General features: G+C 43.3%; 1 protein-coding gene across 2 annotated transcripts in view; it reads left to right on the top strand.

The window, feature by feature from the left end:
* The window catches only part of LOC137375134 (unconventional myosin-VIIa-like), a 348,920-nt gene that overhangs the window by 195,636 nt on the left and 131,283 nt on the right, over window positions 1–22,001 (top strand). The window contains exons 40-41 of one of the 2 annotated variants that reach the window (XM_068041805.1): window positions 10,266–10,371; window positions 10,461–10,574. In XM_068041805.1, the coding sequence (XP_067897906.1) occupies window positions 10,266–10,371; window positions 10,461–10,574 (220 nt within the window). Of the gene's footprint in view, window positions 1–6,774; window positions 6,862–10,265; window positions 10,372–10,460; window positions 10,575–22,001 lie in introns of those variants that run through there. The other variant, XM_068041806.1, reaches the window with a different exon arrangement.

A 22,001-nucleotide genomic window follows, 5' to 3' on the forward strand; every position in this document is an offset into this window, starting at 1 on the left:
AAACAAGTCCAAAAAACCTTCTGATGATTTAAAAAAAAAACATAAATTCCAGCATCTATGGAATCTTTTATTCAGTTTTAAAACACAAGTCCTCAAAATTTAACAAAAAATGGAAGTACTTTCGCAACACTGTACATATCATTTTTTTCAACATTTGCATAAATCTCTCCAATTCACCATGAGCTTTTGGCCAATGGGGTATAATTTTCCTATGTCTGAACTCAAGGTAGTTTGCGAATTTGCTGAATTCATCGCTGTTGAATGGGGGTCCATTGTCATTTCTTACTGTTTGAGGGATTCCAGACAAGGCGAAGATCTGGTCAAGCTTTGGGATGACTGCTTTCGTAGAAGATGACATAACTAATTCCACAATTGGGGATCAGCTGTAGTCCTCAGTGACAACAAGCAGGTGTTCACCTGTGGGCAAGTCTGTGAAGTCAACATTAACTTCAATCCATGGTTCTGGAGGTAGTTTGGACATCTTGAGAGAATCATGAAGATTTGACATTGTGGCTTTGCTTGACATGGCAAACACTGATTGAATTTGTGCTCTGCCATGTGGTCAATTCCTGGGAACCATACCTTTTCCCTAAAGAGTTGTTTGGTTTTGACAATTCCTTGGTGTCCTTCATGGGCAATATCAACAACACATTCCCTCAATGAGTGTGGAATGACAATACAGATGCATAATACGAGATCAGATGTGGTTGTGACAGTGAGCTCACTTTGAACATTGTGAAGACCTTCTAGTGTGTGAACAGTTTCGCTTGTAGATGCTTTCTCGATCACATATTTCCAGTTTCGTGATTCCATAGCCTTCATATAGAATTGCAACGCTTCATCTTATTGCTGCTTTGATGCCAGCTAGTTTTAGTGACTTTGGCACCGTATTTATGTTTACGTTGATAAAATGTTGTTCAGCAACCTTTTCCGCACGACTAGTAGGATTGACAGTCGACTGTCTGGCTGATACTCAACATGGAACTCATACTCTTGTAGTGTGAGTGTCCACCACTCTATTTGAGTGGGTGGTTTGCTATGTGGATTGTTGAACAAGATCACGCGTGGGCTATGATTGGTTATTACTGTAAACTCATTTCCATATAAGCAGAGATGAAAGTGTAAGATACTCCATGTGATTGAGAGCGCTTCTCTCTCTCTCAATAACATTGCACTAGAGGCGTTAACAATCTGCTTGCGACTGCAATGATTGATGGGTTTCCTGTCTTGTCTTTCTGAATGAGAACTGTACCTAAGTCAACTGGGCTTGCATCCATGACTAGCTGGGTGGTTTTCTCAGGGTCAAAATAGGCATTTGTACAACTTGATGACAAACATCGTTTGATCTCATATACCACCTGTTTGTGTGATTTAGTGCACTCCCACTTGGTGGTTTCTTTTTTCAGATCGCGTGGTTGGGGTGGAGGGGTGGGGGGCGGTGCACAGATAGTGTAGCGAGGTCAGGATTGAAGCGACTGCAATACGTGATGAGTCCTAACAGATTCCAGACTTCTTGCACATTTGTAGGATCTGCAGCGTTTGCAATGGATCAGGTGATACTCCTTCACCACTGAACAAATGACCAAAGAATTCAAATCTGCTTTCATTAAACAAGCACTTGTCTTTGTTCAAGGTGAGGTTACATTCTCTGAGATGTTGTGGACAGGCATGTAATCGTGTCTTGAGTTCCTTTTCAGTGTGGCCATCACTGATGTTCAGCGAGCCTTCAAGTCTTTGAAGTGCATATTGGATCAAGTGCTGAAATACCTCAGCTGCTGAGCTGACTCCAAAGTTGAGCCTCTTGTACCGAAAAGTCCGATGTGAGTAGAGAATACAGTAAGATATCTCGATTCTTCGAGCTCGATTTGATAGTATCCTGCATTGAGGTCAAGTCTAACAAAGGGTTTGGCACCATTCACTTTCTCTATGACATCATCGATTGTTGGTGTCACTTGTCTTTTTTGTTGTATGGCTTGATTTGGTGATTGCATATCAACGCAGCTTCTAATCTGGCTCTCGCTGTTGTATTTCTTGATGACTTGCAGGGTGAGACCCAAGGGGTAGGCTCATCCCCAACTTTTTCAATAATGTCAATGTCAAGTAGGCATTGAAGTTCCTCCTCTGTCTTTCTCTTGACATGAAATAGTATTCGTCGCTGTTAAAGCCTAGCTCGGGTATAAAATTAAAACCTGACCCGGGACCGAACCGACCACGGCCAACCCGAACTCGACCCAGGCCTGAGCCCTTCAATTTTCTTTCATGCCCAACCCAACCCAAAAATATCAAAAATGTTATTAGTACAGAAAAAAATCACATCAAAACATAGATTAAAAAGAAAACAATACAAAACAAAACATGACCACAGCCACCCAAACCTGACCTGACCTGAGTCCGAATGCTGGACACAGAATATAGACCCGACCCGACCCAAACCCGACACGTGTAGTCGGTTTTGGCCAGGTTCGGTTCGGGTAGCCAGGCTTTAGTTGCCGTTGATGTGCACCTCGGGGCACATTAGAGTCTACATGCAGTTCGCATTTAACGTCTTTCAGTTTTCCGATACCACTGAAGTGATCAGCAGACAGTTCAAAAATGTTTTTGTTATGCATAGGAATCACATATGTGACTATAATCATGTGCAGATCTGTTACCGTGTGGAAACTGATAAACAAGTCACATTCTCCAGTTATGACATAGAATACAGCTTTCATTCTAGTGTCTTTGAATGAGACTGACGTTTCAAAAGTTCCGAGAATTTTCAGTGGTTTGTCACTGTTGTAAAGGAAAATGTTCATATTCCCTGGTTTGCAAAGAATGGGACAATCTGAAGTTGGTTGAATGTTTTGCCTCCCATGACATTGACAGATGCTCCTGTGTCTATAAGAGCATCTACGTCCGAGCAGCCACTGCTCATTTTCACATGTGGCTGTTTTCTATGTCTGAGAGAGAGAACTGAAGTATGTTCAGGGTCGTCTGCCTCTACATTAGTTACATTCGCTCGCCTTTTTGCTGTGGTATGCAAACATGGCACCCTCCTGTTGGTATTGGTCTTCGGAGTTGATTTTGCTGATAAGCAACAAACACAAGCAAAATGGTTGGGTTTTCCACAGGATTTACACTGTTTCCCAGTAGTAGGACACTCTGTCCAGCGTGGGAAAGATTGCCAGAGTGGAATATTTACACTGTGTTTGTGAGATGGCTTTTGTTGCTTTTCAGGTGGTTTCCTGGCACAAGAACGATGAATAGTGTTCACAGAAGTTGAGATTGGAGTGTGGTAGTTACCGTTAGCAGACTCAACTTCAGTAACTCTGGACTGAGAGAGTGATAGTGATCTTGCTAACTCCAACAGCTTTGACACCTTTTTGTCTTTCTCAAGTGCTTTTCAGCATAGTTGACTGGAGAGATAACCTTTGATTATTTGTGTTTTGATTTCCTGTTCGACATGTTCAACATCACTGAAGTCACATTTGGTTGCTTTTTGTTTCAATCGCGTGCAATGTTGGTGAATTGCCTACTCCTGCTCCTATTTTTTATGTTTCTATGTTTCATATATGGTGCATTCTTGGGCATGATGTCGTTCATCAACACACTTTTGCTGAGTCGTAGTCATTTCACTCAGGTATAAGTGGCTCAGATATGTCTTCTAATTCTTTGCCTCCCTAGTGTAGAAGCAAGGCCTTTTTCCTTGTGTCATCTGTGATTGCGAAGCCTGCCGTTGCACCTTCGAAATGTCTTGGCCACTTTTGCCAACATGGGGATACAGATGATTGCTCTGAATGCACATCAAACGGTGGTCGGTTGGGCATAGACAACGCCACATTGATCAGCAACGCAGTGATAAGGGATCCAGGATCACGTTCCTATCTACTTTATTCTGTTTTACTTTCACTTTCCCTTTGCTAGCATATGTGTTCTACAGTGGCCTCTACAGTACACAATTCACAATGCAGTTGCAATTTCAAAGCACTACAACACTACAGCTGTTAAAACATGCCCTTGAGGTTGTCAGAGATACAAGACAAATAGGAACCTGGGGAATAAGTTAGGCTGCTGCCTTTCGGAAATTGTGGCACTCCCACTGGTCATTCAGGTATTACTGTACTGTAACTGTATGAAGGCCATTATTATCCACAAATTGGAACAGCACTCCCCAGACGTTTCAGAATTAGTGAAGTGACTGAATTAAGAGATGAGTAAATTAAAATTACAGTGTTAAAATCTGAAGAGTTCGTTTCGGAGCAGGAGTAGACTATACGGCCCATCAAGCCTGCTCCACCATTCAATACTACCACGGCTGATCTTAGGCTTCAACTTCACTTTCCCGCCTGCTCCAAATATTCCTTGGTTCCCTGAGAGATCAAAAATCTGTCTTTCCCAGCCTTAAATATATTCAACAATGGAGCATCCACAACCCTCTGGGGTAGAGAATTCCAAAGATTCGCAACCTTTTGAGTGAAGAAATTTCTGCTCATCTCAGTCCTAAATGATCGGCTGCTTATCCTGAGATTGTGCCCCTGTGTTGTAGATTCCCCAGCCAGGGAAAACAGCATCTGTGTCTACCCTGTCAAGCACCTTCAGAATCTTGTATGTTTCAATGAAATCACCTCTCATTCTTCTGAACTCCAGAGAATATGGGCGGCACAGTGGTTAGCACCGCAGCCTCATAGCTCCAGCTACCCGGGTTCAATTCTGGGTACTGCCTGTGTGGAGTTTTGCAAGTTCTCCCTGTGACTGTGTGCGTTTCCTCCCACAACCAAAGACTTGCAGGCTGATGGATAAATTGGCCATTGTAAATTGTCCCTAGTATAGGTAGGGGAATTGAGAGAAGGTGGGGATGTGGTAGGAATATGGGATTAATGTAGGATTAGTATAAATGGGTGGTTGATGGTTGGCACAGACTTGGTGGGCTGAAGGCCCTGTTTCAGTGCTGTATTTCTAAATAAATAAATATAGACCCAATTTACTTAGCCTCTCATCATAGGCCATCTCTTTCATTCCAGTGACCAATCTAGTGAACCTTCACTGTATTGCCTCCAATGCAAGTATATCCTTCCTTAGCTATGGAGACCAAAACTGCACACAGTATTCCAGGTGTGGTCTCACCAAATCCCTGTACAATTGTTATTTATTCTTGTACTCCAATCTCCTTGCAATAAAGGACAACATGCTATTTGCCTTCCTAATTGCTTGCTGTATCTGCATGTTAACTTTCTGTGTTCCTTGTACAAGTAAACCCAAGTCTCTCTGAACATCAACATTGACAAGTTTCACGCCTTTTAAAAAGTATTCTGCTTTTCTATTCTTATGACCAAAGTGAATAACCTCAAACTCCCCCACATTATACTCCAACTGCCACCTTGTTGCCCGCTCACTTAACCTGTCTACATATTTATGTAGCCTCTTTGTGTCCTTCTCACAGCTTTTTAAAATTCTTTCATGGGATGTTTGCATTGCTGGCAAGGCCAGCATTTGTTGCCCATCCTTAATTGCTCTTGACAACTGAATGGCTTGCTTGGCCATTTCAGAGGGCAGTTAAGAGTCAACCACATTGCTGTGGGTCTGGGGTCACATGTAGGCCAGATCAGGTAAGGAGAGCAGATTTCCCTACCGAAAGAACGCTAGTGAAACCCGCTAGGCTTTTACAACAATCAATGGCAGTTACATGACACGATTACTGAGACCAGCTTTCAGTTCCCGATTTTTATTAATTAATTGAATTTAAATTCCACCAGCTGCTATGGTGGAATTTGAACCTGTGTCTTCAGGACATTAGACTGGGTCTCTGGATTACAAGCTCAGTGATATTACCACGATGCCACCATCTCCCCATTGCATTCCCGTCTAGCTTTGTATCATCAGCAAACATAGATACATTATACTCTGTCTCTTCGTCTAAGTCATGAATATAGATTGTAATTAACTGAGGCCCCAGCACTGATCCTTGCAGCACGCCACTAGTTACAGTCTGCCAACTTGAAAAGGCCCCATTTATCCATACTCTTTTCTTCCTGTCAAACAATACTTTATCCATATTAATATATTACTCTTAACTCCATGTGCCCTTATCTTCTGTATTAAGTTTTTGTGTGGCACCCTATTGAATGTTTTTTGGAAATCCAAGTATACTACATCTACTGGTTCCCCTTTATCTAGGCTATCAGCTACATCCTCAAAAAGCTCTAATAAATTTGTTAAGAATGATGTCCCTTTTGTAAAACCATGTTCACTTTGTCTGATCATGCTATGATTTTCTAAATGCATTGTTAAGACTTCTTTAATAATAGATTCCACGACTTTCCCAATGACTGATGTCAGGTTAACTGGCCTGTAATCCCTGTTTTCTCTCCCCCTCCTTTCTTGAAAAGAGGTGTTACATTTGCTAACTTTCAATCCACAGGGACCGTACTAGAATCGAGGGAATTTTGGAACATCATAACTAGCGCATCCACTATCTCTGCAGCTACTTCTTTTAGAAGCTGAGGATATAGGCCATCAGGTCCTGGGGACTTGTCAGATTTTAGTCCCTTAGGTTTCTCCGGTACTTTTACTCTGCTGAAAAGGATTCCATAGATGCTGGACTTTGTTTTTTAAAAAGAGGTCATCGGAAGATTTTTTGGACTTGGTTTGTAAACAATTCTTACTGGAAGTCACCTGTATTCAGATAATTACACAGCTTTTTGACCTGGGGAGGATGTTTACAGAGAAGTGACAGGTCAAGAGTTATAGGGGTCAGGAGGCTTGACTCTTGAGATACTGTTTTTGTTTTTTTCTTAGACAGTGAGTTGGAGTGTGGAAAGTGTTTTGAAAGGAGTTTGAAAATCAACCTACCAAGGACAAAACCCGAGCTCAGCCTTTTCCATCGCTTTGAAAAGCCTGCCAGATTTTCCATCTCTTTGAGAAGCTCTTAGAAGTGAATGTAAGAAGTAGAGAAATTGGTGCTGCATTCCTCCTGAAAGGCCAGCCTGAAATCCCTGTTGCTGCATTTCTCCTGGAAAGCCTGCCAAACTGATCTTCAATAAAAGCAAAATACTGTGGATGCTGAAAATCTGAAATAAAAACAAGAAATGCTTGAACCACTCAGCAGGTCTGGCAGCATCTGTGAAAAGAGAAGCAGAGTTAACGTTTCGGGTCAGTGACCCTTCTTCGGAACTGACAAATATTAGAAAAGTCACAGGTTTTAAGCAAGTGAGGTGGGGGTGGGGCAAGAGATAACAAAGGAGGTGTAGATTGGACCAGGCCACATAGCTGACCAAAAGGTCACGGAGCAAAGGCAAACAATATGTTAATGGTGTGTTGAAAGACAAAGCATTAGTACAGATTAGGTGTTAATGCACTGAATATTGAACAGCAGCAATGCAAACCTGAAAAAAAAACAGTGGGTAAGCAAACTGAACAAACTAAGATGAAATGAAATAAATGCAAAAAAAAAGATGGTAAAAAATCTAAAAAAGAATGTAAAAAAAAAAGAAAAAATAACTAAAAATGAAAGCAAAATGGGGGGCTGTCATACTCTGAAATTATTGAACTCAATGTTCAGTCCGGCAGGCTGTAGTGTGCCTAATCGGTAGATGAGATGCTGTTCCTCGAGCTTGCGTTGATGTTCACTGGAACACTGCAGCAATTGCAGGACAGAGATGTGAGCATGAGAGCAGGGGGGAGTGTTGAAATTGCAAGCAACCGGAAGCTCAGGGTCCTGCTTGCAGACTGAGCAGAGATGTTCCGCAAAGCGGTCACCCAGTCTGCGCTTGGTCTCCCAATGTAGAGGAGACCACACTGTGAGCAGCGAATACAGTATACTACATTGAAAGAAGTACAAGTAAATCGCTGCTTCACCTGAAAGGTGTGTTTGGGACCTTGGATAGTGAGGAGAGAGGAGGTAAATGGGCAGGTATTACACCTCCTGCGATTGCAGGGGTAGGTGCCATGGGACGGGGACGAGGTGGTGGGGGTAATGGAGGAGTGGACCAGGGTGTCACGGAGGGAACGATCCCTTCGGAATGCTGACAGGGGAAGGGAGGGGAAGATGCGACTGGTAGTGGCATCACGCTGGAGGTGTCGGAAATGGCGGAGGATGATCCTTTGGATATGGAGGCTGATGGGGTGGTAAGTGAGGACAAGGGGAACCCTGTCACGGTTCTGGGAGGGAGGGGCAGGGGTGAGGGTAGAGGTGCGGGGAATGGGCTGGACACAGTTGAGGGCCCTGTCAGCCACAGTGGGGGGAAATCCTCGGTTGAGGAAAAATGAGGTCATATCAGAAGCACCGTCATGGAAGGTAGCATCATCAGAGCAGATGCGTCGGAGACGGAGAAACTGGGAGAATGGAATGGAGTCCTTACAGGAGGTAGGGTGTGAAGAAGTGTAGTCGAGGTAGCTGTGGGAGTCGGTGGGCTTATAATGGATATTAGTAGACAACCTATCCCCAGAGATGGAGACAGAGAAGTTGAGGAAGGGAAGGGAAGTGTCAGAGATGGACCATGTAAAGGTGAGAGAAGGGTGGAAATTGGAAGCAAAGTTGATAAAGTTTTCCATTTCGGGGCGGGAGCAGGAAACGGCACCGATACAGTCATCAATGTACCAGAAAAAGAGTTGGGGGAGGGGGCCTGAGTAGGACTGGAGCAAAGAATGCTCGACATATCCCACAAAAAGACAGGCATAACTAGGACCCATGCGTGTACCCATAGCGACACCTTTTACTTGAAGGAAGTGCGTGGAGTTGAAGGAGAAGTTGTTCAATGTGAGAACAAGTTCAGCCAGGCGGAGGAGGGTGGTGGTGGATGGGGACTGGTTGGGCCTCTGTTCCAGGAAGAAGCGGAGAGCCCTCAAACCATCCTGGTGGGGGATGGAGGTGTAGAGCGATTGGACGTCCATAGTGAAGAGGAGGCGGTTGGGACCAGGAAACTGGAAATTGTTAAAATGACGTAGGGCGTCAGAAGAGTCACGGATGTAGGTGGGAAGAGACTGGACCAGCAGAGAAAAGATAGAGTCTAGATAGGAAGAAATAAGTTCAGTGGGGCAGGAGCAGGCTGACACAATGGGTCTGCCGGGACAGTCCCGTTTGTGGATTTTGGGAAGGAGGTAGAAGCGGGCTGTCCGGGGTTGCGGGACTATGAGGTTGGAAGCTGTAGAGGGAAGATCTCCAGAGGAGATGAGGTCAGTGACAGTCCTTTGGACGATGGCTTGATGTTCGGTGGTGGGGTCATGGTCCAGAGGGAGGTAGGAAGAGGTGTCCGTGAGTTGGCGTTGAGCTGCTGCAAGGTAGATGTCGGTACGCCATAAGACAACAGCACCACCCTTGTCTGCAGGTTTGATGACCATGTTGGGGTTAGACCTGAGAGAACGGAGTGCCTCAGGTTCAGAGGGGGACAGGTTAGAGTGAGTGAGGGGGGCAGAGAAATTGAGATGACCAATGTCTCGCCGACAGTTTTCAATGAAGAGATCAAGAGCGGGTAAGAGGCCAGAAGAAGGGGTCCAGGTAGAGGGAGAATGCTGGAGGCGGGTGAATGGGTCTGCTGGTCGGGGGGAGGAACCCTGGTCAAAGAAGTGAGCCCTGATCTGATCTTCAATGTCGCCTGAAAAGAACTGTTCTAGAAAGATCCCAATGACAGCCGTCTACACGTATTTGGGATGCCAGAATAAAGGGACAACTGACATCTTTCCACATCTCTTTTTTTCTTCAAGAATTATCAAGCATTTGGCCAAAGTATTCTTTTATTTGTCTTTATTTTGTAACTGGTATGTGTATGTAAAGGTAAAAGGGAACTTTCATATTTCAATCTGTGTGTTAATGCTTTGTTACTGGTTAAGACTTGTTTTATAATAAACTGATAATTTTGTTGTTTATTAAAGAAACCCAGTTGGTGTATGTTATTTTGGGATAAAGAGTAGAGTAATACTTTGACCGCATAGGTGACTGGATAAACATTTAAATATATGTTGTGAGCTGTGGAGAAGTGGAACTAGAGAAGACAGTGTACTTCTGCCGCCTCAGTTGTAACAGTGCATGTGTGTGTGTTGGCATGCTTGTCTATATACAAGTACTAGTGTTTGTGTAATATATATGTGTGTCTGTGTATATATACATGTAATGGTGTGTATCTGTATACACGTACATATATGTGTAAGTATATTTGTTCACTCTTGGAGTTACTGTATGAACACAACAGTTAAGATGCAGCATGAATCCCATATAAATCAGGATGCGTTGAGTGTATTGTGTATAGTGAATCATGAATCACTGACCCAGCAGCCAATATTTTGACTGACAGATATGGAACTCGGAGGAATCCCCCATATGAGCTGGAGGTGGAGGCCATCCAGTGCTGGAGCACCAAGATCCTGCACAAGATCTACTTCCCCAATGACACCGATGAGGTGAGACATGCTCAAGGCTCCCACTTTTGAGTGTCACACTGACATTCATTCCATCCTCACTCATTCCAATTGCCTTTCTATCCCAACAGGCATTTGAGATTTTCACCAGTACCAAGGCAAAGGATCTCTGTGAAAGTATCACCAAGCATTTAAAGCTCAGCTCTGCTGAAGGCCTCAGTCTGTTTATAAGGGTCGAAGATAAGGTAAAAGACATTCACACCATTTGGTTTCCACAACATTTGGCAACAGGAAGCCTAAAATTACTATGATCAAGATATTCAGCGCCTATCAACATTCAGTGAGAAACTGACACCCTCCTCATGTGATGGACCACATAGGAGTCATTGATTACCTCCACCTGGCAGAGCTGATTATCTCCACCTGGTAGTCATTGATTATCTCCACCTGCCTGTGACGGATTATCTCCACCTGTGAGTGTTTGATTGTCTGCACATGGTAGTGATTGATTATCTCCACCTGGTAGTCATTGATTACCTCCACCTGGTACTCATTGATTATCACCACCTGGTAGTCATTGATTATCTCCACCTGGTACTCATTGATTATCACCACCTGGTCGTCATTGATTATCTCCACCTTTTAATGATTGATTACCTCCACCTGGTAGTCTTTGATTACCTCCACCTGGTAGTCTTTGATTATCTCTACCTGGTAGTCATTGATTATCTCCACCTTGCAGTGATTGATTATCTCCACCTGGCAGTGACTAATTATCTCCACCTAATAGTGATTGATTATCTCCACCTGGTAGTCATAGATTATCACCACCCGGCAGTGATTAATTATCTCCACCTGGTAGTGATTGTTTATCTCCACCTCGTTGTCATTGATTATCTCCACCAGGCAGTGACTAACTATCTCCACCTGGTAGTCATTGATTATCTCCACCTGGTCGTCATTGATTATCTCCACCTTTTAATGATTGATTACCTCCACCTGGTAGTCTTTGATTACCTCCACCTGGTAGTCTTTGATTACCTCCACCTGGTCGTCATTGATTATCTCCACCTTTTAATGATTGATTACCTCCACCTGGTAGTCTTTGATTACCTCCACCTGGTAGTCTTTGATTACCTCCACCTGGTAGTCATTGATTATCTCCACCTTGCAGTGATTGATTATCTCCACCTGGCAGTGACTAATTATCTCCACCTGGTAGTCATAGATTATCTCCACCTAATAGTGATTGATTATCTCCATCTGGTAGTCATAGATTATCTCCACCTGGCTGTGATTGATTATCTCCACCTGGCAGTGATTAATTATCTCCACTTGCAGTCACTGATTATCGCCTCCTGGTAGTCATTAATTATCTCCACCTTGTAGTCATTGATTACCTCCACCTGGCCGTGACTAATTATCTCCACCTGGTAGTCATTGATTTTCTCCACCTGGCAGTGACTAATTATCTCCACCTGGTAGTCATTGATTTTCTCCACCTGGCAGTGACTAATTATCTCCACCTGGCAGTGACAAATTATCTCCACCTGGTATTCATAGATTATCTCCACCTAATAGTGATTGATTATCTCCATCTGGTAGTCATAGATTATCTCCACCTGGTGCTCATTGATTATCTCCACCCGGCAGTGATTAATTATCTCCACCTGGTATTCATAGATTATCTCCACCTAATAGTGATTGATTATCTCCATCTGGTAGTCATAGATTATCTCCACCTGGAAGTCATTGATTATCTCCACATGGTTGTCATTGATTATCTCCACTTGCAGTCATTGATTATCTCCTCCTGGTAGTCATTAATTATCTCCACCTCGTAGTCATTGATTACCTCCACCTGGCCGTGACTAATTATCTCCACCTGGTAGTCATTGATTTTCTCCACCTGGCAGTGACTAATTATCTCCACCTGGTAGTCATTGATTTTCTCCACCTGGCAGTGACTAATTATCTCCACCTGGCAGTGACAAATTATCTCCACCTGGTATTCATAGATTATCTCCACCTAATAGTGATTGATTATCTCCATCTGGTAGTCATAGATTATCTCCACCTGGTGCTCATTGATTATCTCCACCCGGCAGTGATTAATTATCTCCACCTGGTATTCATAGATTATCTCCACCTAATAGTGATTGATTATCTCCATCTGGTAGTCATAGATTATCTCCACCTGGTGCTCATTGATTATCTCCACCCGGCAGTGATTAATTATCTCCACCTGGTATTCATAGATTATCTCCACCTAATAGTGATTGATTATCTCCATCTGGTAGTCATAGATTATCTCCACCTGGTGCTCATTGATTATCTCCACCCGGCAGTGATTAATTATCTCCACCTGGTATTCATAGATTATCTCCACCTAATAGTGATTGATTATCTCCATCTGGTAGTCATAGATTATCTCCACCTGGTGCTCATTGATTATCTCCACCCGGCAGTGATTAATTATCTCCACCTGGTATTCATAGATTATCTCCACCTAATAGTGATTGATTATCTCCATCTGGTAGTCATAGATTATCTCCACCTGGTGCTCATTGATTATCTCCACCCGGCAGTGATTAATTATCTCCATCTGGTAGTCATAGAATATCTCCACCTGGTGGTCATTGATTATCTCCACCTCTTGGTCATTGATTATCTCAGCCTGATAGTCATTGATTATCTCCACCAGGTGGTCACTAATTACCTGCACCTCGTTGTCATTGATTATCTCCACCTGGTCGTCATTGATTATCTCCACCTTTTAATGATTGATTATCGCCACCTGGTAGTCATTGGTTATTTCCACCCTTTAATGGTTGATTACCTCCACCTGGCAGTGATTGATTATCTCCACCTTGTACACATTGATTATCTCCACCTGGCGGTGATTGATTATCTCCTCCTGGCAGTCATTGATTATCTCCACCTGGCAGTAATTGATTATCTCCACCTGGCAGTGACTAATTATCTCCACCTGGCATTGATTGATTATCTCCACCTGGCAGTGATTAATTATCTCCACTGGCAGTCATTGATTATCTCCACTTGCAGTCATTGATTATCTCCTCCTGGTAGTCATTAATTATCTCCACCTCGTAGTCATTGATTACCTCCACCTGGCCGTGACTAATTATCTCCACCTGGTAATCATTGATTATCTCCACCTGGCAGTGACTAAGTACCTCCAATTGGCAGTGACTAATTATCTCCACCTGGTAGTCATAGATTATCTCCACCGAATAGTGATTGATTATCTCCATCTGGTAGTCATAGATTATCTCCACCTGGTAGTCATAGATTATCTCCACCTGGCAGTGACTAATTATCTCCACCTGGCAGTCATTGATTATCTCCACTTGCAGTCATTGATTATCTCCACCTGGCAGTCATTGATTATCTCCACTTGCAGTCATTGATTATCTCCACCTGGCAGTCATTGATTATCTCCACTTGCAGTCATTGATTATCTCCACCTGGTAGTCATTGATTATCTCCACCTGGCAGTGACAAATTCTCTCCACCTGGTAGTCATAGATTATCTCCACCGAATAGTGATTGATTATCTCCATCTGGTAGTCATAGATTATCTCCACCTGGTGGTCATTGATTATCTCCAACCGGCAGTGAATAATTATCTCCACCTGGTAGTCATAGATTATCTCCACCTGGCAGTGACTAATTATCTCCACCTGGCAGTCATTGATTATCTCCACTTGCAGTCATTGATTATCTCCACCTGGCAGTCATTGATTATCTCCACTTGCAGTCATTGATTATCTCCACCTGGCAGTCATTGATTATCTCCACTTGCAGTCATTGATTATCTCCACCTGGCAGTCATTGATTATCTCCACTTGCAGTCATTGATTATCTCCACCTGGTAGTCATTGATTATCTCCACCTGGCAGTGACAAATTCTCTCCACCTGGTAGTCATAGATTATCTCCACCTAATAGTGATTGATTATCTCCATCGGGTAGTCATAGATTATCTCCACCTGGCAGTGATTGATTATCTCCACCTGGCAGTGATTGATTATCTCCACTTGCAGTCATTGATTATCTCCTCCTGGTAGTCATTAATTATCTCCACCTGGCAGTGATTGATTTTCTCCACCTGGCAGTGACTAGTTATCTCCACCTGGCATTGGTTAATAATGTCCACCTGGAAGAGACTAATTATCTTCACCTGGTCATCATTGATTTTCTCCACCTATTAGTGATTGATTATCTCCACCTGGCAGTGACTAATTATCTCCACCTGGCAGTGATTGATTATCTCCACCTGGCAGTGATTAATTATCTCCACCTGGCAGTCATTGATTATCTCCACCTGGCAGTCATTGATTATCTCCACATGGTTGTCATTGATTATCTCAACCTGGCAGTGACTAATTATCTCCACTGGCAGTCATTGATTATCTCCACTTGCAGTCATTGATTATCTCCTCCTGGTAGTCATTAATTATCTCCACCTCGTAGTCATTGATTACCTCCACCTGGCCGTGACTAATTATCTCCACCTGGTAGTGACAAATTCTCTCCACCTGGTAGTCATTGATTATCTCCACCTGGCAGTGATTGATTATCTCCACCTGGCAGTGACTAATTATCTCCACCTGGCAGCGACTAATTATCTCCACCTGGTAGTCATTGATTTTCACCACCTGGCAGTGACAAATTATCTCCACCTGGTAGTGACAAATTCTCTCCACCTGGTAGTCATTGATTATCTCCGCCTGGCAGTGACTAATTATCTCCACCTGGCAGCGACTAATTATCTCCACCTGGTGCTCATTGATTATCTCCACCTGGCAGTGACAAATTCTCTCCACCTGGTCGTCATAGATTATCTCCACCTGATAGTGATTGATTATCTCCACCTGGTAGTCATTGATTATCTCCACTTAGTAGTCATAAATTATCTCCACCTGGTGGTCATTGATTATCTCCACCTGGCAGTGATTGATTATCTCCACCTGGTGGTCATTGATTATCTCCACCTGCTAGTACATTGATTATTTCCACCTGGTAGTCATTGATTATCTCCACCTGGCAGGGACACTAATTATTTCCACCTGGTCGTCATTGATTATCTCCACCTGTCAGTGATTGATTATCTCCACCTGGCAGTGACTAATTATCTCCACCTGGCAGTGATTGATTATCTCCACCTGGCAGTGATTGATTATCTCCACCTGGCAGTGACTAATTATCTCCACCTGGCAGTGATTGATTATCTCCACCTGGCAGTCATTGATTATCTCCACCTGGCAGTGACTAATTATCTCCACCTGGTAGTCATTGATTATCTCCAGCTTTTAATGATTGATTATCTCCACCTGGTATTCTTTGATTACCTCCACCTGGTAGTCATTGATTATCTCCACCTTGTAGTGATTAATTATCTCCACCTGGTAGTCATTGATTCTCTCCACCTGGCAGTGACGGATTATGTCCACCTTGAGTGATTGATTGTCTGAAGCTGGCAGTCATTGATTGTCTCCACCTGGCAGTCGTTGATTATCTCCACCTGGTAGTCATTGATTATCTCCACCTGGTAGAGATTGATTATGTCCGCCTGGCAGTCATTGATTTTCTACTCCTGGTAGTCATTGATTATCTCCACCTGGCAGTGACTGATTATCTCCACCTGCGAGTGATTGATTGTCTGCAGCTGGTAGTCATTGATTATCTCCACCTGGTACTGATTGATTATCAGCTCTTGGTAGTGATTGTTTATCTCTACCTGGCAGTGATTGATTATATCCACCTGGCAGTCATTGATTATCTCCACCTGGCAGGCATTGATTATCTCCACCTTGAAGTTATTGATTATCAACACTTGGTAGTGATTGTTTATCTCCAACTGGTAGTCTTTGATTATCTCCACCAGGTATTCTTTGATTATCTCCACCAGGTAGTCATTTATTATCTCCAGCAGGTTGTCTTTGGTTATCTCCACCAGGTAGTCATTGATTACCTCCACCTGGCAGTCTTTGATTATCTCCACCAGGTAGTCTTTGATTATCTCCACCAGGTAGTCTTTGATTATCTCCACCAGGTAGTCTTTGATTATCTCCACCTGGCAGTGGTTGATTATCTCCACCTGGCAATGACTAATTATCTCCACCTGGTAGTCATTGATTACCTCCAGCTGGCAGTGATTGATTATCTCCACCTGGCAGTGACTAATTATCTCCACCTCGTAGTTAATGTTTATCTCCACCTGGAAGTGACTAATTATCTCCACCTGGCAGTGATTAATTATCTCCACCTGGCAGTGATTAATTATCTCCACCTGGCAGTGATTGATTATCTCCACCTGGTAGTCATTGATTATCTCCAGCTGGCAGTGACTAATTATCTCCACCTGGCAGTGACAAATTCTCTCCACCTGGGAGTCATAGATTATCTCCACCTAATAGTGATTGATTATCTCCATCTGGTAGTCATAGATTATCTCCACCTGGCAGTGACAAATTCTCTCCATCTGGTAGTCTAAGATTATCTCCACCTGGCAGTGACTAATTATGTCCACCTGGTAGTCATAGATTATCTCCACCTAATAGTGATTGATTATCTCCATCTGGTAGTCATAGATTATCTCCACCTGGCAGTGATTAATTATCTCCACCTGGTAGTAATTGATTATCTCCACCTCTTGGTCATTGATTATCTCCACATGATAGTCATTGATTATCTCAACCAGGTGGTCACTAGTTACCTCCACCTCGTTGTCATTGATTATCTCCACCAGGCAGTGACTAACTATCTCCACCTGGTAGTCATTGATTATCTCCACCTGGTCGTCATTGATTATCTCCACCTTTTAATGATTGATTATCGCCACCTGGTAGTCTTTGATTACCTCCACCTGGTAGTCTTTGATTATCTCTACATGGTAGTCATTGGTTATCTCCACCCTTTAATGATTGATTATCTCCACCTGTTACACATTGATTATCTCCACCTGGCGGTGATTGATTATCTCCTCCTGGCAGTCATTGATTATCTCCACCTGGCAGTCGTTGATTATCTCCTCCTGGTGGTCACTAATTTTCTCCACCCCATAGTCATTGATTATCTCTACCTGGTAGTCATTGATTATCTCCACCTGGCAGTGATTGATTATGTCCACCTGTTACTCATTGATTATCTCCACCTGACAGTCATTGATTATCTCCACCTGGGAGTCATTGATTATCTCCACCTGGCAGTCTTTGATTATCTCCTCCTGGTGGTCACTAATTATCTCCACCTGGCAGTGATTGATTATCTCCACCTGGCAGTGATTGATTTTCTCCACCTGGCAGTGACTAATTATCTCCACCTGGCATTGGTTAATAATGTCCAATTGAAGAGACTAATTATCTCCACCTGGTCATCATTGATTTTCTCCACCTGTTAGTGATTAATTATCTCCACCTGGCAGTGACTAATTATCCACCTGGCATTGATTGATTATCTCCACCTGGCATTGAATGATTATCTCCTCCTGTCAGTCATTGATTATCTCCACCTGGCAGTCATTGATTATCTCCTCCTGGTGGTCACTAATTATCTGCACCTCATAATCATTGATTATCTCCACCTGGTAGTGATTGATTATCTCCACCTGGTAGTCATTGATTATCTCAACCTGGCAGTGACTAATTATCTCCACCAGGCGGTCATTGATATCTCCACCTGGCAGTGATTGATTATCTCCACCTGACAGTGACTAATTATCTCCACCTGGCAGTGACTAATTATCTCCACCTCGTAGTCAATGTATATCTCCACCTGGAAGTGACTAATTATCTCCACCTGGAAGTGACTGATTATCTCCACCTGGCAGTGATTGATTATCTCCACCTGGCAGTGATTGCTTATCTCCTCCTGGCAGTCATTGATTATCTCCACCTGGCAGTCATTGATTATCTCCTCCTGGTGGTCACTAATTATCTCCACCTCATAATCATTGATTATCTCCACCTGGTAGTGATTGATTATCTCCACCCGGCAGTGATTAATTATCTCCACCTGGTAGTGATTGATTATCTCCACCTCTTGGTCATTGATTATCTCCACCTGCTAATCATTGATTATCTCCACCTGGTGGTCACTAATTATCTCCACCTCATTGTCATTGATTGTCTCCACCTGGCAGTGATTGATTATCTCCACTTGCTACACATTGATTATCTCCACCTGGCGGTGATTGATTATCTCCTCCTGGCAGTCATGGATTATCTCCACCTGGCAGTCATTGATTATCTCCTCCTGGTGGTCACTAATTATCTCCACCTCATAGTCATTGATTATCTCCACCTTGCAGTGACTAATTATCTCCACCTGGTAGTCATTGATTATCTCCACCTGGCAGTCATTGATTATCTCCTCCTGGTGGTCACTAATTATCTCCACCTCATAGTCATTGATTATCTCCACCTTGCAGTGACTAATTATCTCCACCTGGTAGTCATTGATTATCTCCACCTGGCAGTGATTGATTATGTCCACCTGGTACTCATTGATTATCTCCACCTTGCAGTCATTGATTATCTCCGCCTGAGAGTCATTGATTATCTCCACCTGGCAGTCATTGATTATCTCCTCCTGGTGGTCACTAATTATCCACCTGGCATTGGTTAATAATGTCCACCTGGAAGAGACTAATTATCTCCACCTGGTAGTCATTGATTATCTCCATTTTGCAGTGATTGATTATCTCCACCTGGCAGTGATTGATTATCTCAACCTGATATTCATTGATTATCTCCACCTGGCAGTGATTGATTATCTCCACCTGGCAGTCATTGATTATCTCCTCTTGGTAGTCATTAATTATCTCCACCTGGTAGTCATTGATTATCTCAACCTGGCAGTGACTAATTATCTCCACCTGGCAGTCATTGATTATCTCCACCTGGCAGTGATTGATTATCTCCACCTGACAGTGACTAATTATCTCCACCTGGCAGTGACTAATTATCTCCACCTCGTAGTCAATGTATATCTCCAACTGGAAGTGACTAATTATCTCCACCTGGCAGTGATTGATTATCTCCACCTGGCAGTGATTGATTATCTCCACCTGGCAGTGATTGATTATCTCCACCTGGCAGTGATTGCTTATCTCCTCCTGGCAGTCATTGATTATCTCCACCTGGCAGTCATTGATTAACTCCTCCTGGTGGTCACTAATTATCTCCACCTCAAAATCATTGATTATCTCCACCTGGTAGTCATAGATTATCTCCACCTGGTGGTCATTGATTATCTCCACCCGGCAGTGATTAATTGTCTCCACCTGGTAGTGATTGATTGTCTCCACCTGGCAGTGATTGATTATCTCCACCTGGCAGTGACTAATTATCTCCACCTGGCAGCGACTAATTATCTCCACCTGGTAGTCATTGATTATCTCCACCTGGCAGTGACTACTTATCTCCACCTGGCAGTGACAAATTCCCTCCACCTGGTCGTCATAGATTATCTCCACCTGATAGTGATTGATTATCTCCACCTGGTTGTCAATGATTATCTCCACCTGGCAGTCATAGATTATTTCCACCCGGCAGTGATTAATTATCTCCACCTGGTAGTGATTGATTGTCTCCACCTGGTAGTGATTGATTATCTCCACCTGGTGGTCATTGATTATCTCCACCTGCTAGTCATTGACTATCTCCAACTGGTGGTCACTAATTATCTCCACCTCGTTGCCATTGATTATCTCCACCTGCTGGTCATTGATTATCTCCACCTGCTAGTCATTGATTATCTCCACCTGGTGGTCACTAATTATTTCCACCTGGTAGTCATTGATTATCTCCACCTTGCAGTGATTGATTATCTCCACCTGGCAGTGACTAATTATCTCCACCTGGCAGTGATTGATTATCTCAACCTGATAGTCATTGATTATCTCCACCTAGCAGTCATTGATTACCTCCACCTGGCAGTCATTGATTATCTCCTCCTGGTAGTCATTAATTATCTCCACCTTGTAGTCATTGATTACCTCCACCTGGAAGCCATTGATTACCTCCACCTGGTAGTCATTGATTATCTCAACCTGGCAGTGACTAATTATCTCCACCAGGCAGTCATTGATTATCTCCACCTGGCAGTGATTGATTATCTCCACCTGGCAGTGACTAATTATCTCCAACTCGTAGTCAATGTATATCTCCACATGGAAGTGACTAATTATCTCCACCTGGCAGTGATTGATTATCTCCACCTGGCACTCATTGATTATCTCCACCTGGCAGTGACTAATTATCTCCACCTGGCAGTGATTGATTATCTCCACCAGGTAGTCTTTGATTACCTCCACCTGGCAGTCTTTGATTATCTCCACCAGGTAGTCTTTGATTATCTTCACCAGGTAGTCTTTGATTACCTCCACCTGGCAGTCTTTGATTATCTCCACCAGGTAGTCTTTGATTATCTTCACCAGGTAGTCTTTGATTACCTCCACCTGGCAGTCTTTGATTATCTCCACCAGGTAGTCTTTGATTATCTCCACCAGGTAGTCTTTGATTACCTCCACCTGGCAGTCTTTGATTATCTCCACCTGGTAGTCTTTGATTATCTCCACCTGGCAGTCTTTGATTACCTCCACCAGTCAGTCTTTGATTATCTCCACCAGGTAGTCTTTGATTACCTCCACCTGGCAGTCTTTGATTATCTCCACCAGGTAGTCTTTGATTATCTCCACCTGGCAGTCTTTGATTACCTCCACCAGTCAGTCTTTGATTATCTTCACCAGGTAGTCTTTGATTATCTTCACCAGGTAGTCTTTGATTATCTCCACCTGGCAGTCTTTGATTACCTCCACCAGTCAGTCTTTGATTATCTTCACCAGTCAGTCTTTGATTATCTCCACCTGGCAGTCTTTGATTACCTCCACCTGGCAGTCTTTGATTACCTCCACCAGTCAGTCTTTGATTATCTTCACCAGGTAGTCTTTGATTATCTCCACCTGGCAGTCTTTGATTACCTCCACCAGTCAGTCTTTGATTATCTTCACCAGGTAGTCTTTGATTACCTCCAGCTGGCAGTCTTTGATTACCTCCACCTGGTAGTCTTTGATTATCTCCACCTGGCAGTCTTTGATTACCTCCACCTGGCAGTCTTTGATTACCTCCACCTGGCAGTCTTTGATTATCTCCACCTGGTAGTCTTTGATTATCTTCACCAGGTAGTCTTTGATTATCTCCACCTGGCAGTCTTTGATTACCTCCACCTGGCAGTCTTTGATTATCTCCACCTGGTAGTCTTTGATTATCTCCACCAGTCAGTCTTTGATTATCTTCACCAGGTAGTCTTTGATTATCTTCACCAGGTAGTCTTTGATTATCTCCACCTGGCAGTGGTTGATTATCTCCACCTGGCAATGACTAATTATCTCCACCTGGTAGTCATTGATTACCTCCAGCTGGTAGTCTTTGATTATCTTCACCAGGTAGTCTTTGATTATCTCCACCTGGCAGTGATTGATTATCTCCACCTGGCAGTGACTAATTATCTCCACCTGGCAGTGACTAATTATCTCCACCTGGCAGTGATTGATTTTCTACACCTGGCAGTCATTGATTATCTCCTCCTGGTAGTCATTAATTATCTCCACCTCGTAGTCATTGATTACCTCCACCTGGAAGTCAT

This window comes from Heterodontus francisci, chromosome 11 (genome assembly GCF_036365525.1).
Source record: "Heterodontus francisci isolate sHetFra1 chromosome 11, sHetFra1.hap1, whole genome shotgun sequence".
Classification (NCBI taxonomy): domain Eukaryota; kingdom Metazoa; phylum Chordata; class Chondrichthyes; order Heterodontiformes; family Heterodontidae; genus Heterodontus; species Heterodontus francisci.